Source organism: Neofelis nebulosa, chromosome 16, assembly GCF_028018385.1.
Source record: "Neofelis nebulosa isolate mNeoNeb1 chromosome 16, mNeoNeb1.pri, whole genome shotgun sequence".
Lineage (NCBI taxonomy): Eukaryota > Metazoa > Chordata > Mammalia > Carnivora > Felidae > Neofelis > Neofelis nebulosa.
Genome location: NC_080797.1, coordinates 64,659,560 through 64,671,650, shown reverse-complemented (window position 1 = coordinate 64,671,650; position 12,091 = coordinate 64,659,560). Strand labels below are relative to the sequence as shown.

General features: G+C 49.8%; 1 protein-coding gene across 7 annotated transcripts in view; it reads right to left on the bottom strand.

The window, feature by feature from the left end:
• SGSM2 (small G protein signaling modulator 2) overlaps nucleotides 1–12,091 on the bottom strand; it is a 39,785-nt gene that overhangs the window by 18,791 nt on the left and 8,903 nt on the right. For 5 of the 7 annotated variants that reach the window (XM_058704768.1, XM_058704765.1, XM_058704766.1 and 2 more), the window contains exons 3-7: nucleotides 1,563–1,725; nucleotides 1,130–1,291; nucleotides 749–816; nucleotides 505–650; nucleotides 38–172 (exon numbers count right to left, since the gene is read on the bottom strand). In XM_058704768.1, coding sequence (XP_058560751.1) covers nucleotides 38–172; nucleotides 505–650; nucleotides 749–816; nucleotides 1,130–1,291; nucleotides 1,563–1,725 — 674 coding nt within the window. Of the gene's footprint in view, nucleotides 1–37; nucleotides 173–504; nucleotides 651–748; nucleotides 817–1,129; nucleotides 1,292–1,562; nucleotides 1,726–3,109; nucleotides 3,189–3,463; nucleotides 3,669–12,091 lie in introns of all 7 variants that reach the window. The other 2 variants (XM_058704772.1, XM_058704771.1) reach the window with 2 other exon arrangements.

Here is a 12,091-nt window from a genome sequence, read left to right as displayed (position 1 = left end):
AGAGGGAGAGGAGGGGTGGGCATTAAAGTTTTCTTACTGGCTGCACTAGCACGTTGTTCTTGCCGTAGAGCAACCGTGTTCTTGAATTCTGGTGCAGGGACTCCACATACTCGCGGGCACAGGCAGCTAGCCTGTCCTCTGATGCGTTGCCACTTGAGTGCCGCTTCCGAATCTGTGCAGAAAGGCACGGCTCAGCCCCCAGCCCTGGGAATCAGCCTCAGGGAATGTTAAGATTCCACACAGACCCTCTAGCTGACCCAGGGGTCCACTCTGTCCTGGGTCTGCTCTTGGCCACCCTCTTCTCTCCAGCCATGGACCATTGGTGTGCTCCTGGCATTTATATGTGCCAGTGTGGATAAAAGGCTCTCCTGAGGTAACACTACCTTGGTGCATCTCCAAGGGCCAGATTGCGTCTGCAAAGAATATGGAGGCCAAACTGCCCTTCCATACAGGCTCATGGGCATAGCCTGGATAAGTATGAGGGGTGGGGAGAGGGATACCTACTCCTAGGGCTGGGCGCTTTGCAGGGGAGTCCTGGCGATTAGGGGGACCCCGTATACGGTGCCTCTGGACTAGCTCATCAGCAGAGGGGTCAGTCCAGTAGTGATCAGCAGTCTTGAGCTTGGTGTACTCCAAGGCACAAGGTCCCACTGTGAAGACAGGGACAGTCAGCTCACACGGTGCCCCTTCAGCACCTGTCCCTCAGCCCCCACTAGCTCAGCACCAGCCTCTCTGCTCTTAGGCTCACCTAGAAGAGAGGCCAAGATGGGGCCAAATACAGGATCTGCCAGTAACGCTTCCTTCTCGTAGTACTTGCTGCCAGGGGGAAAGACAGACAGCAGGACTCATTCCAGGGCAGTCATGCTTACCAAGCAGGGACATCTCCACAAAGACCACATTCATGTGAATCACTAAGAAGTGAGTACATAAGGACTGAGCTCTTTGTGGGGTGCCTGGTATGGTCTACCCAGGTGGGGTGCCTGGTGTAGCACCCTTTGGGGTGGTAGAGGGGAAGACGGGGCAAGCCTATAGACTATTGTGAACAATCAAGCCTGCTGAGGCGTAGGGGTGCAGGGCTGCTCAGGAGGTGGGCCCCAAGGAGGGGCTGCCTGGGGGATGGGGCAGTCACCTGCAGTTTTCCACGAGGTACTGCATGACCCTGTCCAACACTTTCTCGATGAGCGCTGTGCGTACCCATATGTGTTTTAAGGCCTGTAGGCTGAGAGCCGGGGCCTTCCCGCTGGCAGAGCCCTGTCTCCGCAGGGCATCCTGGTTGCCCGCTGAGGGTTTCCTGCAAAGAAAGTGTGAGGGCTTGGGGGCAGGCCCTGGACTGGTGGCACTGGGAGCAGAGTTTGGTGCCACAAGAACCCAGAGGACTAAAATGAGGGGTTGAAGTGGGGGACAGGGCATTGTGTCTAAAAGGAGCCAACCCCCACCCTTAGGCTGGTCTTTCACCCAAGGGGCCCGGCAAGAGATGAGCCCAGGAAGCCAACCTGGGAAGTAGCAAATGCCAAGTGCAAAAAGCAGAAGGGAGGGATGGGAGGAGCTGGCCTGGGGCTCACCTGCCCTCTACTTGTTGCTGTAGCTCCTGTACCTTGTGGCAAATCTCCCCAGCCACTGGGCATGTCTTCCCCACCTTGGTGAACAGGGCTGCCATCTTGTCACTGCGCAGGAAGCCGGCAGCACGTCGTCTCAGCTGATGTAGCAGGCAAGCCTCCACTGCACCTGAGCCACAAAGGGAACGAGCACCTGAGCCCAGGTGAGAGGGGAAAAGGGAGAAACACTCCTCTTCCTCATACCTATGGAGAGCAGAGGGGCAAGGGCGGGCTCTGACCCATGCAGGGATGAGGGGGAGGGGTTTCAGTCTAAGGCAAGCCATGGAGACATACCCTGACCGCCTTCCAAAATTCCCCTCCCAGTCTCTCTGCCCCTGGCCAGGGGGGACCTGCAGGGGCTGACATGCCATACCGTCCCTCTCCCTGTCCCTCGCCTGGTGTGTACATGCCTCCTATATGCAGCATCGCCCCTGGGACTGTGAGGCCCAAAGCTGCCAGTCCCAGTGGCTCCTCCCCTGCCCACGAGGACAAGCACTGACTGCACCTATACAACAGGGACTGCGGGGAGCACAAAGCCCAGCAGCCCTCCTGGAAAGCATGGATGATGTGGTTGCTAAGGAACAGAGCTCTGGGAAGGAGCTGAAATATTGATGAGGCCACTGCAGAGATCAGACCCAACATCAGCCCCTGAATTATTGATGAGCCCTGCAGCCAAGAGTGAGAGGTTTCTATTTCCCATGCTGGGAGGATTTCCCTTCACTCATTCATGTTTTTAGGGGCTAGTTTTATTCTCTCCATCTGTATCCTGTAGGAAGGGCTTGGTGGGAAAGGGCGGGGAGTTGCCCTGGTATGTGTAGAGCCTACAAATATTAGTATGTGAGGGGGTGGTGCTTGGCCATTATCAAGGAGGGAAAGCCCTAGAAAGGGGAAGGGATTTGACTGTAGTCACACAGTGGCAGAGCCAGGACCATGACCCAGGACCCCAAATCCTAGCCCAGCCCCCTTCACCTTCTCCAGGTATGTTGGGGGTGCCACAGGTGTGAGGAGGGCTCCCCTCATGTCACAGGTGCTCTTTCTGCATGGATTGACAAGTGCTGTGCTGGAGGGGGGAGTCAGAACAGGGTCTGGAGCTTAGCATGGCCACTCGCTACCCCTGGGAAACGTGGGTGATAATGCTCTGAGCCCAGTGTCATCTGTGAAATGGGGCTACTTAGGATTGGCGTGAAACATTACATGAGATGAAGGGCATAAAGCCCTTGCACGAGTCTGGCACACGGGAGGCACTCGATCCTTGTCGGTGCCTGAGCCCTCAGCCCCTTTTGGCAAGATCCTATTCCACAGTTAAGCTGCAAGGGCTGGGTTTTTACAAGACCTCTCCCTGGCAGGAAGGGGAGAGGGCACATTAGAGAGAGGGCCGCAGGCTGTCCAGAGGTGGGTAGAGATGCTATTCTCTCAGGAACAGGGGAACTGAAGCCCCTCAAGTCGACTGTGACTAGTGCTGTTAGAATATGAAGCCTGAGCTTAGGAAACGACCAGTGACCCTGGGCTCTCACCTGGTTTTCGTCTTCATTTTTAGTAACTGGAAGGCAGTCACTGCTGTGCTATAAGGGCTTTGTCTGGCCTGCTCCTGTACTGAAGTCAAGAAGTTGGAGAGAGTCCCTGGGACCAACCTGCAGGCCAGACCCAGTGAGAACACGCCAAGGGAGTGGAAACAAAGCAGGACCCTCCTCCTAGTTGTTCCCTTCTGGGCTCTTCCCTGGTTGGGCCTCAGAGGACTTTATTTTACAAGGCACAGCCTTTCCCTCACAGCACGTTCATACATGTATGTGCACGTGTGTATGCAGACGTATCTACATATTTACTTGTATGGGGCATGTGAGGGAATCTCTGCTTAAGTGTCCACATACTCTACTCCATGGCTGTCCCCTTGGTCTCTGGAGGTCCTGTGTGGCCCTGTGGTATACAGGTGAGTGAGTCCCAGTCTCTTGGTCCTGGGGCTGCAGTGCCTGTAGGAAAGTGGTGACCGTTTCCCGGGATTGTATGCCCCATTCAGAGTGCTCTGGAGAGAAGCGGCACTGAACACGGCCAGAGTGGCAGCTGGTGGCACCAGTCCTGCAAGGAACCATGTGCCTCAGTGATGTGACTAATTGCTGGCATAATGAGACATTAGCCTTCCCACCTTCCCCAGGAGACTGCAAATGCAGCCAGGCTGGGGAGCCTGGGAATGGCGGGGAGCAGCACTCCCATCCCGCCTGGCCTCACCCACCCTCTCAGGCAGCCTCTGAACACAGGCATTAGGGCTCTCTGGGGTGAGCGGAGGCATTCCTCAGCAATTACTGCAGGTAGAGAAGCCCAAACATCACGCCTAGTACCCTCCTGCTCACCCCACAGCCCATACGTTCCTTCTGTGAAACGCAGGCAAGATGCCAGGCAATGTCTGGGGAAGGAGAAATCCCTCTCAACTCTCTACTTTCCAAGCAAAGTAAATGATCCTCTATGCCAGGTATATCCTAATCCAGTTCCATGGGCTCCTTGGCCAGTGGCTGTTCAAACTACACTTGTTCTTTCCCATTCCCACAGGGCTGTCCACCGCAGAAAGTCAGCACGCGCAATGAAAAATACTGTGTGCAGCATATAGGCAAGATAGTAATATGATGATAGTAACACTAACAATGATCGAGAATTGAGGGTTTGTGGGTGGGCTTCTGGGCCTTCCAAAGACCCCCAAATATTGCATACAAAATTGTTGGTGTGCTCCAGTATGACTAGGTGAGTGCTCTTTGTCTGGATAAAGGATCCAAGATTTTTAGCTTCTAAAAGGAATACATGACCCCCAAAAGTTCTAGAATCCCTGCTCTAAGACTTTTGGGTTGCGCTGAACCACAGATGGTTCCACTGGCCGAAACTCAGAGATGCAAGAATACTCTCCCTGCCCCACAATGTACAGTGCAACACCACTCAGAACTCGGCTGCAGAGCCATCAGCCACAAGGCCCAACTCTCCTGCTGCCCTCAGTCTCCAGAGAGGGCCTCTCACAGACTGTCAAGCACCCTTTCCCAGCAGAAACCAGCCAGAGGCCCATGTCTCTCCTCTCCTGACTGAAAGCCCAGAGCACCAAGCAGAACTCCAGCTCCTTATTCAGCTTTCTGTCCCAGACTGCCACCATGACCATTCCCTAGGGTGGAGGCCTGTGGCAGGAGATGCCAATCATGGCTCAAGCAGCAAGTCAGCTGAACCTCTCCTCCTCCTCAGTGAAGGCTCAGGAGCCCCTGTCCCACTGGGTCCTGATACCACCCACAGCCACTCTGGATCCGCCAGAAGAGGGGTGAGATATCCCTGACAATATCCAGCTCAGTGTACTAATTAATAAAAATCAACACTGGTTTTGGTCATTGGTTGGGGTGGAAAGGTTTGGGTAAATGAATTGAAACAGAGAAACAGACATGATTCAACAAGCATAACCCTCTCACCCCTCACCTTGCTCTTGGAACTTTGGAGTCATGGTGCCCTCTCTACTCTGTCATCCCATACGACTGACAAGAAGGCCCAGGGAACTGCAAGAACTTTGCTTTCCTCTCCCAAAAGGTCTGGTACCATCTACCAAGGGAAAAGCTGGGAATTACAAGCCCAGGCTAGCCCTGGAACTTTCCCTCACCAGCCTCTGATGTGCCAATAAAGTCTATTAAGTTATGGGGCTCAACAAAGGTTAAATGGGCTGGAGAGCCCAAGTGCTAACAGAATCCTAAAGGGCCCCTCCCACAACTCCTTACATACCAATTTAACCATTCCCAGGAGTCCAATTTAGAACAGAGAAGACACGGGTAGATAGAGATGGCAGGGACCCAGGAAGTTACTAAATCTTCTCAGACCTTACTGGGAGGAGAGCTGACTGGCACCACTCCGGTGGAGGTAGGGTGGCACTGTCTATCACCATTGCAAATAACCTCTGACCTTCTTCTGAGAATCTAGCTTACAGATATAACTGCAAGAGTACTTAAGTTACAACAGCAAAAGACTGGAAACTATCCTCATGTCCATCAATGTGGACAGGTTAAGTATACATGGGGCATTCATACAACGGATTATTAAACAACTTTGCAAAAGAATGAGGATGTTTTCTAGGAGCTAACAATGAAAAGTCTCCTAAAGCAAGATGCAGAACACTATGACTGGATACCTTTTCATTACAAAAAGGGTATGTGGGCAGTAAACAAAGAATATAATTTCTTTTATTAGGATAAAAAACTCTGGAAGGATATATAAGAAACAAAAGTGGTAGTGGTTACCTGTGTGGGAACAGGTAAGTGGGGGGAAAGTGGGTAAATGGCGGCAGGAAAAGGAGTAAACTTTTCACTGTATCTCTTCGGTACAGTTTTGATAAAAAAATTTTTTTTTTTACATTTATTTATATTTTGAGAGACATAGAGACACAGAGCACAAATTGGGGAGGGGCAGAGAGAGAAGGAGACACAGACTCCAAAGCATCCTCCAGGCTCCGAGCTGTCAGCACAGAGCCTGATGTGGGGCTTGAACTCACAAACCATGAGATCATGACCTAAGCCAAAGTCAGACGCCCAACTGACTGAGCCACCCAGGCACACCTGTACAGTTTTGATTTTTGAACCAGGTAACACGTTACCAATTCAGAATAATAACGATTAAACAGGTGACCATCCAACCCAGATACCACGATTCTATCATGAGACGATGTTAGAGACTTTTTCTAGCCTGGATGCGAATCAAAACTCACAAAACTCAGAAAGGCTGGGTCTGTCCATGGGCACCCAGTCCTTTACCAGTTCCCGCAGCATTCCTCCCAATTGGCTTGGTTCCCCACCCCCACAGGAATACCTGGGCTCTGCTTAGGGAAGCCACAAGTGATCTGAGCTGGGCAAGGACCAGAGAAACAATTCAGTGGGCTAGCACAAGCTGAGATGTCACAAGAATGGACTAAAACTGGGGTGCTTAGGTGGCTCAGTTGGTTGAGCGTCCGACTCTTGATTTTGGCTCGGGTTGCAATCTCATGGTTTGTGAGTTCAAGCCCACATCATCAGGCTTTGTGCTAACACCACAGAGCCTGCTTGAGATTCTCTCTCCACCTCCCACTGAAAATAAATAAAACATTTAAAAAATTTTTTTTAATGGACTAAAACTATGGCTGTGCAGCACACACAGCAGTGATTGTTGAAGGGTCCTCAGCCAGCCTAGGGAGCCTCAGCAGCAACCCTGGCTATCACATACATACCTATGTTGAAAGTTGTGCTCAGCAGCCCAGAGGCCTGGTAATAGGGGGAGCCACTGAATGGCCTTCAGAGAACTAGGCCAGTTGGCTGAGATACAGGAACACTATATCCAGAGTTAGCACAGCCTAACAGGAAGGCTAAGCCCAAGGCACTGAGCCAAGAAGGGATGGTAATGGGAGGAGCAGGTGTGGAAAGTAACTCCTGCTCCCCCACCTCTGCCGTCTGCCATCTGTGCAACGGGGGAGTTCGGTCGTAGTTGCCATAGAGAACCTAAGCGAGGAAAGTGCAGGGTGGAGCAGCTAGACAGGTGGCTGCTTTGGGTCCTGGAGTTTTGAGGATACTACTTAGAGCAGAATTTTTATTTTTATTTTTTTATTATTATTTTTATTTAAAACAACTTTTTAAAAGTAATCTCTAGGGGCGCCTGGGTGGCTCAGTCGGTTGGGCGGCCGACTTCGGCTCAGGTCGTGATCTCGCGGTCCGTGGGTTCGAGCCCCGCGTCGGGCTCTGTGCTGACAGCTCGGAGCCTGGAGCCTGTTTCGGATTCTGTGTCTCCCTCTCTTTGGCCCTCCCCCGTTCATGCTCTGTCTCTCTCTGTCTCAGAAATAAATAAACGTTAAAAAAAATAATAATTAAAAAAAAATAAAAGTAATCTCTAGGGGCACCTGGGTGGCTCAGTCGGTTGAGTGTCTGACTTTGGCTCAGGTCATGACCTCACAGTTTGTGGGCTCGAGCCTCACGTTGGGCTTTGCACCGTCTCCCTCTCTCTCTGCCCCTCCCCCACTCTCTCTCTCAAAAATAAACATCAAAAACATTTTTTAATAAAAAATAAAAATAAATAACAGTAATCTATGCCCAACGTGGGGCTCACACTCACAACTGAACTCAAGAGTTTAATGCTCCACCGACTGAGCCAGAAAGGCGCTTCAAGAGCAGAATTTTTATGTACTTATTTGTTTGTTTATTTATAATTTTAATTTATTTTTCAATTTTTTCCCCAAGAGTAGAAATTTTAAAAGATGAATGTCTTGGATGGTGGAATCAAGACGGCCAGGAGAGGAGCAGCCTCCCTGCAGATAAAGGAATGGGAGGGATGGGCAGCCTTTTTTTAAATAGGAACTTCTGGGGCACCTGGGTGGCTCAGTCAGTTGAGCATCCAAACTTCAGCTCAGGTCATGAACTCGTTTGTGAGTTCAAGCCTCACATCGGGCTTACTGTTGTCAGTGCAAAGTCAGCTTCAGATCCTCTCTCCCCCTTTCTGCCTCTTCCCTGCTTGCACGCATGCACTCTCGCATTCTCTCTCTCTCTCTCTCTCTCTCTCTCTCTCTCTCTCTCTCTCTCGGAAATAAATAAACATTAGGGGTGCCTGGGTGACTCAGTCGGTTGAGCGTCTGACTTTGGTTAAGGTCATGATCTCATAGCTGGTGAGTTCGAGCCCTGCATCGGGCACTGTGCTGACAGCTCAGAGCCTGGAGCCTGCTTCGGATTCTGTGTCTCCCTCTCTCTCTCTCTGTCCCTCCCCCTCCCCCACTCACACTCACTCTTTCTCAAAAATAAATAAACATTAAAAAAAAAAAATTTAGGGGCGCCTGGGTGGCGCAGTCGGTTAAGCGTCCGACTTCAGCCAGGTCACGATCTCGCGCTCCGTGAGTTCGAGCCCCGCGTCAGGCTCTGGGCTGATGGCTCGGAGCCTGGAGCCTGTTTCTGATTCTGTGTCTCCCTCTCTCTCTGCCCCTCCCCCGTTCATGCTCTGTCTCTCTCTGTCCCAAAAATAAATAAAAACGTTGAAAAAAAAAATTAAAAAAAAAAAAAATTTAAGTAGGAACTTCTTCCAACTGCTAATGGGAGAAGTCAGTGTATTGTATGTAGCAGATGAAGTGGGAAGAGCAAAAAGGAGAGGCAAGGCATCATCCACCGCTCTCCTTCCCACTTCCCCGGCTGGCTATTTCACCCAGGGATTTGTAACAGTTGCTTCTACCTGGAATGAGCATTTCTATGGTAACTAGAGTACATTTTCTCTCAGCCTGCATTAGTGACGCTGACTGTTTGCTTCAGCTTTTGAGGGCAGTCAGCCTTGTTCAACGCCCTGAAACAAGAAAGCAACTCTCCCCTCCAGACTTTCATTAGGAGGAGAAGGCACTGCTCTGATATTCCAGAAAGCAGCAGGTGAGGGAAATGAAATTCCTAACACATACACCTTTCTTCTTTGCCCTGATGGAGATGCAGGGCAGAATCTGAGTGTATAGTGCTCACAATGGCTTCCCACGGACCAGGCCAGCGTTGGCCTCACTCAGTTCAGCAAGGGGTTCACTGTCTCCCGGAGTATCTCTGGCCACCATGAGTCCACTGTTTGGTGACGTGAGCTACATCTCCATAAGGGCCAACTGTTCCTCAATACCTCACACCACAAGGCTCCTCTCCTAGGTAGGCTACACAGATACACCCATTCCTGGGCAGCACAGGCTTTGGAGCAAGACACATGTGGGTTCAAACTCTGGCTCCTTTCCCTATCTATTTGACTGGGTCCAAACCACTAAATCTCTCTGGGCTTCAGCAGCAATTAGGGAAAAGAACAGGTCCCATCTCAGTAGGTTTTGAGTGACTACAAGCCACAGGCTATGCAGAGGTGCAAAAAGCTCCTTGCTTTCTTCTCGAGTACACTGAAGGTGATCATGAACATTGGTGCTTTCTTCCCTGCACCTCATGCCCATCCCCTGCCTTCTCTTCTGTCCCTCCAGATGGTCTGGCCATGTTCCTAAGGCCACCTACACACTGGGTTGTCCACCTACACACTGGGTTCCAGCCCCTTTTACCTCTCAAGGACATCATTCCAACAAACATCACTTCTCTTCCCTGTACCTTTAATATTTCTCTATTAGATACTACCCATTTGTACATAAACATAAAAAAAAAAAAAAACCACCTACGACCAATACCACCTCCCTTGGTCCTATATCCCCATTCAGGTATTGAACCATTTAGCTAGTCCCCTTTATGTAAAATTTCTCAGGACAGTTGTCTATACTCACTTTATCTCTTCCTCTTCCCATCCGCTCCCCCTGGTTTTTCAACTTTCTTTTCTTTTCTTTTTTTTTAAGTAGGCTTCATGCCCTTCACGCCCAGCATGGAGCCCAACACAAGGCTTAAACTCACGACCCTGAGATCAAAACCTGAGCTGATATCAAGAGTCAGACGCTCAACCAACTGACTGAGCCACCGAGGCACCCCTCCTCCTTTAAAAAAATCATTATGGGGCACCTGGGTAGCTTAGTGGGTTAAGCATCTGACTACAGCTCAGGTCATGATTTCATGGTTCATGAGTTCGAGCCCTGCATCAGGCTCTCTGCTGTGAGCACAGAGCCACTTAGGATCCTCTGCCCCCTCTACCTGTCCTGCTCATGTGCTCTCTCTCTCTCTCTCAAAAATAAATAAACATTAAAAAATAATCATTATGGAAAATTCCAAACATATACAAAAGTAAAGAGGACGAAAGAATTAACCCCATGTACCCATCACCTAACCCAAACAATGGTCAAGTCATGACCCATCTTGTTTCAGCTGTATCACCTCCAACCACTTTTTCACTTATCCCCAGATTATTTTGAAGTGAATTTTAAATATTATATATTTTTATCTATAAATATTTCAGTAGGTATCTGTAAAAGATGACTCTTTGAAAAAGATGTATATAATACCTTGATTGTACCTACAAGATTAATAAAAATTTCCTAATATTATAAAGGTTCCCTGATTGAGTTCCTAGAGTTCAAATTTCTCTAATTATCTAGATACTCCTCACAGAATCATGGATTCTCAGATGGAATCCTGGAGAAGGTTCTAGGAGACTTGATGGGGAAGGTTTTAGGGTCACTTTTTTTCAAAGTTTATTTATTTTGAGAGAGAAAAAGAGACAGAGAGAACAAATGGGAGAGGAGCAGAGAGAGAATCCCAAGCATGCTCTGCACTGCCAGGACACAGCCAGACTTGAGACTCGAACCCACAAACTATGAGATCATAACCAGAGCAAAGATCAAGAGTTGGATGCTTAACCGACTGAGCCACCCAGGCATCACTTTTTTTTTTTTTTTTTAATTCAAGTGTAATGTATTTTAGTTTCAGGTGTGCAACACAATGATTCAACATTACTCAGTGCTCAGGATGGTAAGCGTACTCTTAATCCCCTTCACCAATTTCACCCATCCCTGCTCCCTGTAGGATCACTTTCAAGTACAAAGAAGAAAGTTGCTGCGGGTCATTGTGGTGGTGATGGCAACATTTATTGAGCACCTACTGGCTCCATGCTGTGTGCTTTACCTGTGTCACTCCTTTAGTCCTTATACCAATCTTCCGGGGTAGGTTCAGAGTTCTTTGGGGCTGCTGTGGCCATGGTCACACACTTAGTGTCTCAGCTACTGATCACCACCATATGCCCTCAGCTTTGCTCCAAGACAGGGTGAGAGGAGCCACTTCCCCAGAGGGCCTTCCTTCCTACTGGATTGTTTCCAGATGGAAGGCAGAAGGCAGATATCCTGAGAGTGAGCTGTTGATTCAGTATGGGTGGGAAGAAGAGAAAAGGAATCCCTTTCACTGAAAAGAGACAGACTAAAAACTGCCTGGAGCCTGAATCTCAGAATGTGCTGAAAGTATCTCGGGCTGCAACATCTCAGGTGAAACGCAATCTTTCCACAGCACCTGTTTCTCACCCAGCTCATTAGCATCTCCTTGCCATTCCCCAGAGGAGCTCACCGCAGCCACAGCCGACCTTCCAGGCTAACGAAAGCTGCTTAGCAACAGGGAGCGGGTGGTTAATAAAGCCCTGATGCCGTTCCCAGCTCCCTAGGCCCCACCCCTGTCTCCCATTTACAGCTCATCTTTAGCCTGAAGCAACAACCCTCAGGTTGAGGATCTAAAGACCGGTGTGGGGTGAGCCAGGAACCGGGAGACTGAGGGGCAGGGCTCACTTCCCCCTGGCCTCTGATCCCAATGCCTTCTGGGGAGAGGAGACATTGAGAGTCTGAGAACCTGCTGTGCCAGGAACCTCTCTGTAAACCTGCTCTACCCACCAAACTTTAAAATCCAAACTCAGCACCCAATCAGAATAGAGCACACAGAAATACTGTGGAGGCAGCCACACCCAGACATGAAGGAAGGGCAGGTCCAGAGAAATGGTGGCTTCTCTGGTGCTCCAGGGTTGATGCCTGAATTACTTCAGGAAGAGATCGAATGAGTTCTCTTAAAGCATGTGTATTATTATTTTGAATGCAAAGTTGAAAGGCTAAAGCTGGGACAGTT